Source organism: Phocoena phocoena, chromosome 4, assembly GCF_963924675.1.
Source record: "Phocoena phocoena chromosome 4, mPhoPho1.1, whole genome shotgun sequence".
In the NCBI taxonomy this organism is placed as follows: domain Eukaryota; kingdom Metazoa; phylum Chordata; class Mammalia; order Artiodactyla; family Phocoenidae; genus Phocoena; species Phocoena phocoena.
The window spans coordinates 51732576-51744949 of NC_089222.1; the positions used below are offsets into that span (position 1 = coordinate 51732576).

The 12374-nt window shown below is 41.7% G+C and overlaps 1 protein-coding gene across 1 annotated transcript in view; it reads left to right on the top strand.

Annotated features, from left to right (window-relative positions):
- The window catches only part of FNDC3B (fibronectin type III domain containing 3B), a 290599-nt gene that overhangs the window by 241536 nt on the left and 36689 nt on the right, over positions 1 to 12374 (top strand). Inside the window, exon 21 of the mRNA XM_065876048.1 lies at positions 3536 to 3816. Within this exon, the coding sequence (XP_065732120.1) occupies positions 3536 to 3816 (281 nt within the window). The remainder of the gene's footprint in view (positions 1 to 3535; positions 3817 to 12374) is intronic.

Below are 12374 nucleotides of genomic sequence, written 5' to 3' on the forward strand. Positions count from 1 at the left end.
TTCCGTTGTAAACTGGTAATATAATAAGTGATATAACTCGAGAAAGCTAGAACAAAGCTAGGCAGGATCCTGGAATAGAGAAAGAACATTATCGGAAATTGGTAAGATTTGAATCTAACTACATAAGGTCTGTACGTCGTTAATACCGTTGTACCAATGTTAATCTCCTGGTTTTGATCATTGTTTCATACTTATGTAAGGTATTAATATTAGGGGAAGCAAGGTGAGCGATTATATGGAAATTTCTCTGCACTATTTTTGCAACTTTTCTGTAAGTCTAAAATGAGTTCAAAATAAAGTATTTCATTGTTGTTTTGTTTTAAGAAAATTGGTTTAGGAAAATTGCTATTGCTATTTTGTTCTTGATTTTCCCAGGGAGAAGGAGGGAAGTGAAGCACTGACAGCTGGCCTGATATACTCTGCCAGGATTTGACATGTTAACAGATTTAATCTTTACAATAACTCTTTGAGTTATGTGTTACTATCCCCATTCTACATCTGAGGAAACAGAGATGTTAATTTGCCTAAGATCACACAGTTAGTAAATAATGGAATCCAGGTGTGAACAAAGCTCCAACTCCAAAAGCCATGTTCTTTTCCTTCTGTTACATGGTGATTAAAGCCTTAGTTGATATGGAAGTTGGGCTCCACAGTATCTTATTTTTCTGCCCCTGTGATAAATTTGTATCCAAAAATAAAATCTCTAAATATATACAGTAAGTCCCCTACATACGAAGCTTCAAGTTGCTAACTTTCCAAGTTGCGAACGTGCGTTCACACGTCCAGTCACGTAAGTTAGTTCACGTGAAATTGCAGCTCGCCCTCCGTCTCTTGTTGCTGACGACCCTTCAGCTCTACTATCCCCCACCTCCTCTCCCTCCTCCAGTCAGTAACTCTTCTTGCCTGTTCACTCGAGGCCAGCCCCTGTATGCCAGCTGTTGTGCTGTGCTACTGTACTTTTCAAGGTACTGTACTATGAGATTAACAATGTTTTCTTTATTTTTTGTGTTTGCTTGTTTTCTATGTATTATTTGTGTGAAAATAATTACAGTACAGTACTATATAGCCGATTGTGTTAGTTGGGTGCCTAGGCTAACTTTGTTGGACTTTTGAACAAATTGGACTTACGAACGCACTCTTGGAACGGAACTCATTCATATGTAGGGGACTTACTGTACTCTTAACTTGTGACATAAAAATTTTACCAGAAAGTTGGTGTTGTCATGAAATAGGACTTGATGTAAAAAATATTACAGAAGGGTTTCAGAAGTGATTTGATAGCAAATGAATGCTCTTAGCTTGCTTCTTTGAAATTAACTGATACACAGACATTATAGTGAAACTTTGATTTAAGAGATCAGACCACTTTCCTTTTGTATTGTAATTTGTCCTCATCAGCTCTCCCATGAAGTAAACGAGATTTTAGAGTACTTCACCTTCATTTTTTTGTAAGGTGGTTGCCAATGTTTTTGGTTTTGGTTGTTTTTTTTTTGGCTGCGTTGGGTCTTTGTTGCTGCGCGTGGGGCTAGAGGGGGCGACTCTTCATTGCGGTGCCGTGGCTTCTCTTGTTGCGGAGCTCGGGCTCTAGGCGCGCGGGCTTCAGTAGTTGTGGCACGTGGGCTCAGTAGTTGTGGCTTATGGACTTAGTTGCTCCACAGCGTGTGGGATCTTCCCGGACCAGGGATCGAACCCGTGTCCCCTGCATTGGCAGGCGGGTTCTTAACCACTGCATCACCAGGGAAGTCCCCAAATGTTCTTATAAGGAAAAAAATATTGTTAATAACATTTATTGAGCACACACTCTGTGTCAGGTACTGTTCTAGTTGCCAGGGCTCCAGCAGTGAACCCGAAAGCCTTGCCCTTGTGGAACTTACATTCTAATCAGGGAGTAATTAAATGAAATATATGCTATACTGGTGACAAATGCTATGATGAAAATAAAAGCAGAGAAGGGAAATAAGAAATGAGTGGGGTCACGGGAGTTGGGGTAGGGGTGACTATAAGTTTTAATATGGTGTTCAAAGAGGTCTCCCTGAAAAGGCAACACTCGAGAGAAGCCTGAGAATACGATTGAATGGGCTGTGTAGATGTCTGGGGAAAAGCTCTGTGGACAGAAGGGGCAGCAAGTTGCAAAGGCCCTGAGATGAGAGCAAATTTAGTGTCCCTGTGGAACAGCAAGGAGGCCAGTGTGGCTGGAGCAGAGCGAGTGAGAGGGAGGGTAGTGGACGATGAAGGCAGAGCGGTCCTGGGTTCTTTGGGAAGGTGGTGGCGGTGAGCAGATTAGATAGGGTCTTATAGGCAGTTGTGAGGCCTTCAGAGGTTATTCTGTATCCGGTGAGAGGCCATTGAAAGGGACAGTGAATACAGACTGTGGGGCAAGGGCTGACACAGGTACCAGTTAGGAGGTCATTACAGCAACCAGATATGAAAGAGTGTAGTTGGACTAGGCTGGGAAAGGATGTGCTGATGCTTTGGGCAGGGGTATGAGAGGAAGAAAGATGTCCAACAGTGACTCAGAGATAATGACTTGAACAACCTGAAGGATGGGGAGAACCACAGGAGGTACAGTGGGGTTTTTGATGAGCAGGAATGGGGTGGAGTCTTAGAGCTGTACAGACACTTAAGTTTGAGATGCCTATTTGACATTTAAGTGGAACTATTCAGTAGGCAGTTGAATACACTAGCCTCGCATTCAGGGCAGAGGTCTGAGCTACACAAATAAATTTGGGAGTAGGATATAAATGGCATTATATTTCCCTGAGACAAGATGCGATGTCCAAGAGTTTAAGCAGAGGTGACAAAGAGGTGTGCAAGGCCCACGGCCTGGTGCCCTCCAGTGCTGAAAGGTCCCGGTAACGAGTAGCAGCCAGGAGAGGTGATTGAGACGCAGCAGCAGTGGCAAAGTAGGAACAAGAAGATGGTCCCAGAGACCGAGTGAGTGAGGATTTGAAAGCGGTGAGTGATCGGGTGTCAGTGGTGACGCTCAGGTAAAGTCAGATGAGGGCTGAGCATTGACTTCAGGTACGAATTTAGCATTCACATGGAAAACAGTAGGTATCTTCTCTAAAATTCCTATAGCTCTTCCGAGCAGCACTTGAGTTAAAAGTCAGATTACTGAATTTTGGTCCCAGCTTGGCATCTAAATCTGGGGCCTGAGTACTTAATTTGACTTTGAGTTCCCTCCTCTGTGAAAGGCAGATAAGAATACCTGCCATATATTATCTACCTCAGATGGTTATTGTGAAGATTGCATAAGACAATACATAAACTGAAGTGGGCTATGCAAATATAAAGTGTGATTTTTAAACTTTTTCATAAGAAACGGTGATGGCGATGTTCTCTCTTATTAGCAGAGAAGATGTGATTGGTATTTTTTAGAAAGCGGTATTAACATAAACATTGTGGAGGATTTATTTCTACCTCCATTTCTAGCAGTAATCGTATGTTGCTTTAGACTTATTTAACGCCTAATGTGTAGGCATTAGAATGTGCTCATGGGATAATGTGGCCTTTGTCTTGCTGTTCTGTTTTTTAGGCCGTTAATCAAGCTGGAGCAGGACCATACAGTGAGCTTGTCCTTTGCCAGACGCCAGCATCTGCCCCTGACCCTGTCTCCACTCTGTGTGTCCTGGAGGAGGAGACCCTCAACGCCTATCCTGATCCGCCTTCTGTGTGCCTTGTACTGAGCTGGGAAGAACCGTGCAATAATGGATCTGACATCCTTGCTTATAATATTGATCTTGGAGACACTAGCATCACTGTGGGCAATACCACCACCCACGTTATGAAAGACCTCCTTCCGGAAACCACCTACCGGTGAGTGCAGGAAAGTTGAAATAAAGCTGCATGGACACGTCAGCACTTGGGGCTACAGACCCTTCAGGTCCTAAAGGCCAGATGGGTGAATTCTAGTCACTCTTAATATATTTGAATACCAAATGCTAATATAGCTTAAAAACTTGTACTACTTTTTACCTTATGAGTCGGTTATAAATTGATACAAATCCTAACCCTTGAGGGGGAATTTCACCTACCATTTCAAATCAGTTCCTCCTTGTTTTTTTGATAAACTACTTTTCCTCGTGTTTTTACTGTGACTCATCACTATGGACACCCTCTGTCCCCAGCATGTACTTGGTCCACCTCTGAAGCAGGGCTCTGCCATTCTTCTGATCCCCCAAAGCAGACACACACTGTTACAGAGCATTTGTGATGGAGCTTTTCCTCAGAATTTCATGAGGGGCCAGTGAAAAGATGTTACATCACACTCCACCTGGCAAAACTCAGTTACCACTTGCATTCTTTCTTTTCCCCAGAGTTCCTGTCAGGGAGCCAGCACCTTACCTTCCTCTTCTCACACACCTTTTTCTCAACATAGCCTCTTAAGATTTCAAGTCATTTAACTCTGTCCCCAGGGTGCCACAGCTGGGGGGACCAAAACAGAAGTTTAGGATTAGTGTTAGAGGAGTGCAGGAACCATCTGGTTAGTCCAGTGCCCTTTGTGAGATTAAACGGCTTCTCAGGGTGAAGTAGAGCACAGATTCAGATACAGGTCCTTAGCGGTGTCTTTGGGCAAGTTACTTAACCTCTCAGCATCCCAGCTGCTTCCACAGGGTGAGGAGAACAAGATTACTTACCTCAAAAGCATGTTGTAAGGAGTGAGCAAACAAATATTAAATGCTTGTATAGAGCCCAGCAGTACACAGCAAGCGCACAGTAACATGGATTGTGATTTTCATCATCACCAAGATCTTCACCTGGAAAACTAGTTCTTCTTGGGGTAGGGCAGGGGGAATGAAGGGCAGGCAGGTAAACTTGCTGCTAGAAAAGGGTTTATCCTTTCACTTATTTTTTTTCTGCAGTGTTTTCTAATGTTATAATCTAATAGACTACCTTTTTTTATCCCCAGAAACTGAAGAAAGAAACCAGCTTAACAGCTGTAAGATACAAAAGTTCCATCCTGCCTAAGCATGTTATCTCTGCTTTCCCTCTCTTACCAGGTCTTTTGTGAATGATGCATATAAGTGTATTCATTTTGCTTTTCAAAACAGTGACAGTTTTTTGTTTAGTCTTTCCTTCTTTTAAGAAATCTCTGGGGCACAGTACTTATGTACTGTGGGTCTATGAAATAGTGATAAACACTGTCTTTGCCCTCAGAGCACTCAGGGAGTTGGGGGACACTTAACAGCAACCTAAGATAGCAGATGCTTGTGACCTCACAGGCTGAAAATAACACTGTACAGAGTCCTGTTGGCGTTTCAGAGAGGAAGACCCAGGGTTCAGAATGATCAGGATGGTTTGAAGTGGGAATCAAGTTAGAAACTGAATAAAGACGGTATGACTTACTGTGGATGAAGAGGCAGGCCAAGGGCATTTTTTCCTTTTTAGCATTGTAGCCAATCTCAGAAAACCAGCCACCACCTTCGTTTGCTAACCAAATACCGACTGACCATTGTGTCCAGAGCACTCTAATCAGGTGCTGACGAAATCCAGAGGAGAATTAAACCCAGAGCCTGACCTCAGGGACATTCCCCAGTGGTGATGCTCTAAGGAGACCTGACCATGAGGTGTATCTCTGGGGGGAAATGACCAAATGAATGTCATCCCCTAGCTCTTTCTAAGAGACTGCATGTCCAGAACCTTGCCTGACTTGGATTCCTCAGGCCAGAAATCCTATGAAGAAGCCACTGGCTCAGGGCTCACTGAAAGGTCTTTTGTCCAGTGTGATCCACCCCATGTCTACGCAGACTGGACTCAGATCCTCAGGTCAGTCCTCTGAACATTCGGGTCAGAAATCATAAAAGGACTTTTAGGGCAAGGTGTCAGCCTGAGAATTTTGCTGCTTCCTGCCATTATGCATACCTTAAAGGTGGCTTAAATGATTATAAAACTTTACGGCTTTTAGAAGGTTGATTGATATTGGAGGAATGCTGATGTTTATCAGTCAATGTATAGTTGAATGACTTCAAGAAAGAAATCTAGAGGTCAAAAGCTCAAATGAAGGAACTGACCTAGGGGATCTTTGCTTATTGATGAAATGCCAGTTACAGTGGAAATTATCAAGAATACCTTCCACATAAGTGGTTGATGAAAGACATGTTAAAAAGTACCTCAGAGGTTAATTCTGTTTTGGAGAAGATGAAATGGTTTAGTAATGTACAGTTTAGATTTGGATAGTGAAACCTCAAGAATCTATTTAAAAAGTATTTAATGGATGTAGCATAAATCATTCATTTCAGTATTAATATGCAAGGCTAGCTATATTGAGCTGAACATGGAAAGTCACATTGGGAGGATGTCACCTCTTAACCTTACAGGGTAGCTTGGAAGACATCATTTTAGACAGATTGCATGAAAAATGTACAGCTTTAGAAAAGACAGATCTTTGGCCCTAAGTCATATTGTGTTATTGGCAAAGGAAAAAAAAAGATTTAGCCAGAGTATTTGCTGGCCAATCAGTCAGTAAATTGGATGTCTCACATTTAAGGTCATCTTTGTCCAACTCAAGGAATTTTATTTCTATAGCACCTAATTGGATTCTCCATAGTAGAACTCCAGTCAACCCATAGTCTTGTTCTTTTATGTTTCAAAAACACAATTGCAGTAACTGTGGTGAAATACAAAATGCGTATTTCAGGAAACTAAGGGTATAATTTTAGTCCAATCAACTTTTACCTCACCTTTTTTTGTCCCATAAATTGGTTAAAATATAAGTGAACAGATCATGATGTTCTAGATAAAAATGTGGAAAGAAACATTTTAAGCGGCAATGGGGCTTGTTTCCTTTGGGTTTTTGTTGTTGTTGTTGTTTTTAACGTTTAGCAGTTACACGTTGTTCTCACACGAAGCATATTCTTTCTCTGTCTTGCTGGGACAGAAATGTGCCCCTCTCCAGCCAACCTACTGACACAGAAATGGATCCACCCCTTCTCCACTGGTGCCTGCCAAACTGTCCACTGGCTTGCTGACACCCTGTATAGAATTTGGTTGGAATTACAGTGATATTTTTAAAGACATTACTTTGAAGCTTAGAACTGAGTTTGTGTTTTGGTTTGCAGAGGAAAAAATGTTGTTGAAAACAGAGACGTAGGTTTCCTTTGCATGCTTCCTGCCACAGGGAGCCATAGTCTTTGTGAGCTGAGACACGATTGCCTGGTGTCACCCCCTCCCGGCACCCTGGCGTGAGCATCTCCGGTGATGGAGCAGTGTTTTCAGCTTCTACTCGCCAGGCAGTGCATTCCAGTCGTGGATAACTCTATTTCTATAGAGGTTCCCTTATATTTTGTCAAAACCCCTCTATAGCTAAAATCTACTCAGTTGATCCTGGGCTCTCCCCCAGAGCATCAGCATCACCTGGAAACTTATTAAAATGCAATGTATCAGGCCCTACTGGAGGCCTACAAATCAGAAACCCTTGGGGTGGGGCCCAGCACTCTGTGCTTTACTTAGCCCTGCGGGAAATTCTGATGCATGTTAAAAGTTTGAGCACTCTGCCCTAGAGCGATGATTCTGGAATGCTAATGTATTTAGGAATCACCTGGAGAGGTTTTGCAGAATACAGAGGTCTGAGCCCCACTCCTAGGGCCTAGACATCATTATCTTATTACTTCACCTGTCTCCTACTCAACCATCTTCTCTTCATTCAGGTCTGTCTTCACTGGCATGGGTTTTCTATAACCCCCTCAATCCTCTTCATCGGGTGATTTCTGTTTCTTGATGGCCTCTTTAATGAGTAGCGCCCTGACCTCCAGGAACGGTCTGGCTGGCTCAGAGCAGAGCAAGACTGTCACCTTCCCTGTTCTCCATATTGAGCAGTCAGTAAGGTCACCTAAGATTACTTTTTTTGGCAGCCTCATTATATGTCTGACTCATATTGAGCTGTCAGATAACTAAAACTTAAGGTAGATTTGTTTGCTGTGCTGTTTTTGCTCGGTAAAATGCGGATGAAAATAACATTTGTTGAATCCTTAGTATATGTGAAGCACTACATAAACCTGTCAAGAAGTGAACCATAACTCATTTCATTCTAACAAGATGAAGTGGGCTTTATAAGGGGACAAGTTCTAAGTAGTTTAAAAGTAGTGGACTGGAGTCAGACAGCCTTGACATCAATCCTGAGTCTCTCACTTGGTGCCTCTGTGACCTCTGGCAAGCTATTTAGGCTCCCTGTGCCTCAGTTCTTTGATCTGTAAAATAGGGATAATTACTTTACATAGTAGGGTTGTCATGTTTTAGACTTCAGGCACCTTGTGTGGGACCTGACACCTGGTAAGTAAGCACTCAATAAATTATCTGTTGCTAATGCCTGGTAGGGTAGGGAAGAAAGGAGCTGGCAGATGGGTTATGACCAGATTACAGGTAGAAATGTGTGTGGGAATCTGGCATTATCTTTTAAGCCACAGGAGACATTTAAGGTTTCTTTCCTGCCAAGACAGGGCACGAAGAAAAGCAGGTCTAAGTGCCTGGAGACGGAATGTGGCACTGGTCTCTGAGGAGCTGTCAGAAGTAGCTTGGTTAAAGGGAGGGATGACTCTGAGCTAGCTAAGGTTACCCTTCCAGGGAGCCTTCTCCGAGTGACTTTACTCTGAACACATCTTTTCCCCTGAAGAGGTTTTCTGTGTTTAAGCTGCTATTTACTATTTCCTCAGAAGTTATCTGAAGATGATACTCCTTCATATTTTCCTCTTCTTAATTGGATGATTAGGTAGATTGGTGGGCTAAAAAAAGCCCATCTTTGGCTTCTTAGGCCTGTCTTACCCCAGCTCTTCATGGAGGAAGGGGGGTGCTGTCTTCACTGTCCCCTCACTCGAGGCATCCCGAGTACTGGGACGGCTAATTGTGATTGAGAAGTCACCTTGCCCAGTTCTCAAAGTCATTCTTCTTTTGGCATATACGTAGTGTCATTTGAGAGAGAGAGAGAGTGTGTGTGTAAAGTGCATTATGTTAGGCTATGATCTTCTGAAGCAGTAATGTATTTGGCATCTAAAATTAGAAGATATTTTAATAGTGGATTTTCAATCAAAATTTATAAAGAATATACTTCTTTATTTAATCAGTATTATCAGTGTATTGATGGATATTGCAGACTTCTAGATACTTAAAGAGATTTTTCACATTAGTCCTGCCAAGGTAGATCTTCTCAGAATTAAGTCACTTCCCTGAATTGGAAAGCCAAATTCCATTTCCCTTGTACTTACTTTGTAGAGCTTAAGATTTCAGAAAATGATACATATTGCATGTTAAAAAAAAAAAAAATGCAGGTCCTATCTAAATGTCAAGATTAACATGTTACTTCAGGTAAAGAGAAAATGTCTCAAGTTTGGGTTTGGGATAGACTAATTTAATAAAACTTGAAAATCGTTTTTTTCTGAGGCGAATTTTTAGAACTGTTCCTCAGGTTAGTGTTGTTTTTTTTTTTTTTATCAGTCCTGGGTGAGCTCTCACTGGGATTAGGAAATTATTTTCACAATTATTTTCACACACTGCATTTTTCATCCCAAGACAAAAGAAATATTAACTACCTTAGTCCTTGTTCAGTTTTCTCAGCCTCCTAGACTAAGAGTTCTTAATATTTTTAGAAGACATGGCCTCATTTGATCAGTTCCTCAGTTCTATTTCAGTTTTGAGTGCTACTTTATCATTAAAACTGCTTACCATTAGCTCAGTACATCAGCTACATGGAAAAATGTTTTCCATGCATTTTTACTGAAACACATTTTGTTATTTGAATAAATTGAAGCAAGTATTTTAAAACCTAGGCAGTTCATTCCAAGGCCAAAAGTTGTTTTACTAATGTGAAGATAAATTTGACTGTTCTAAATGTCTGTTTCATTGGCAGAAGGCAGTTGATGAACTGGAAGTGTGGTTTGAATTAAAATTATCTTTTGGTTGGATTAGAAGCTGCGTTTGGCTCAAATTATGCTTGGAGGGAAGGGTGTGTCAGAATGCACGAAGACTTTGAGCCTAGAAAGACCAGGTTCACACCCAGATCTGACCTATATCTGCTGTGAAGATTAGTGCAAATGACTGAACCTAGCCGGCCTCAGTTCCTGCACTTGTGAAATAGAGTAATTCCTTCCTCCTAGGGTTGGGGTAGAAATTAGAGACAGTATCAAATCTAGACTTCAGCACCTAGTAGCCACTGTATCAGTTAGATGGAGTTATTTAACCTGAGTTTAACTGCAGTGTCCTCAGCTCTGAAAGCAAGAGAAGGGACTTCCCTGGTGGTCCAGTGGTTAGGGCTCCACGCTTCCACTGCAGGGGGCGTGGGATCAATCCCTGGTAGGGGAACTAAGATCCTGAGAGGCTCGTGGTGTGGCCTAGATAGATTAGATAGATAGAAAACACTCATCTCACTGCATCCACGGGTACAGAGGGCCGACTGAACTGTGCCATTTTATATATGGGACTTGAGCATCCATGGATTTTAGTATCCACAGGAGTCCTGGGAACAATCCTCTGCAGGTACTGAGGGGCAACTGTACTAGTTCCTACTTCATAGCATAGTCCCTTGAACAGAGCAAGTTCTTGGTGCTGTTTGCTGCAGTGGTTATTAACATTTTCATCTGTTTCTAAGGTGTTATCTCACCTTCTGAGAAGGCAGTCCTTTTAGCTATTGCTGGGTCCTTGGCCATAATTTAGAAGAAGGAGAAACATAGATCGTATCAGCAAATTCCTCAAGTAATAAAGTGAAGTGGTGGTAGTAATACAACTAAAACGAAGATGTACGTTTGTGTGCCCAGTACAGTGCCACTCCTATAGATGCCCAACACATTTTCTTCACTGCTCTAGGGAGGAATACGGTCTTAAAAGAAGCCATAAAAATAGTAACTCCATAAAGTAGCACTTTAAAGTTCACCAAAGTGCTTCTAGCCACCTTGAATCCTTTTCTGATTGTATGGCAAAGTATAAAATATTAAAAATAGAAAGTACTGGGCTTCTCTGGTGGCGCAGTGGCTGAGAATCTGCCTGCTAATGCAGGGGACACGGGTTCGAGCCCTGGTCCGGGAAGATCCCACATGCCGCGGAGCAACTAAGCCCGTGAGCCACAACTACTGAGCCTGCACTCTAGAGCCCACGAGCCACAACTACTGAGACCACGTGCCACAACTACTGAAGCCCACACACCTAGAGCCCATGCTCTGCAACAAGAAAAGCCACTGCAATGAGAAGCCCGCTCACCGCAGCTAGATAAAGCCTGTGCGCAGCAACGAAGACCCAGCGCAGCTAAGAATAAATAAAATAAATAAATTTATTTAAAAAAAAGTACTTCCCATATTCCTTATCTTAATTAAGTAATCCTATTTGTAAATGCAGCGAAGATTTCATAGAGGAGGAAACTGTTACTTAAAGGTGTTAGATCCTTTCCCCAAGGTCACCAAAGTGATGAGCAGAGTAGCCAGAAAGGCTTCACTGCTAAAGAGAGTTAAAATGCTACCATAATATTCTTGTTCTTGGTGTGTGTGTGTGTGTGTGTGTGTGTATGGGTATGTATGTATGGCTGACATTCGATATGCCTACCAAATACTTCCCAGTTAAAAGGTCAGAGAACCCTAGAGCTACAGATATTAGGAACCTAGTACCTACCAAAATACTGGGGAGGCCTTGTGAAGAAAATGAATTTACAAAAGTAAATATTAAATCTACATTTCTTTCTGCATCTTGATACTTGTGTATTATAAGCTATTTTTTAATTCTTATAAATGATTCAGATCTCACAATTTTTTTGTCTTGAGCAGAACAGCAATCTAAAGCAACCCATTACCTCCCTTCCTTTTGAATGAGATCTGAGGTTTAGATTGAGATTGATTTATTTTTCCTTTTGATACCCAGTTGTTCCAATACCACTTGTTAAGAAGACTGTTCTTTCTTCGTTGAATTCATTCTGCACATTTCTGAACATCAGTTGGCCACATATGTGTTGGTTCTGTTGGTCTGTGTGTCTGTCTGATACCACACTATCTTGAATACTTTATAGTAAGCTTTATAGTAAGTTCTAAATCAGATAGTGTGATTCTTCCAACTTTATTCTTAGTTTCAGATTTGTGTTAGCAATTTTAGTTCCTTTGTCTTGCCACGTAACTTTTAGAATCAACTTATCTATATCTACTAAGAAGAATCCTGCTGGAATTTTATTAGAATTGCGTTGTATCTATAGATCCAGTTTTGGAAGAATTGACATTTTTTCTGTGTAGAGTCTTCCAATTCATGATCACAGTATATCTCTGTCTGTCTAGTTAGGTGGTCTTCAATAGTCTCAGCAGTGTCTTGCAGTATATTTCTTTATTTCCTATCTCTGTGCCTTTTTTCCCACCCCCGCTGGCTGGGACTGGTACCTGACATTAAATAGGAGTGGTGAGAGTAGACATCCTTGC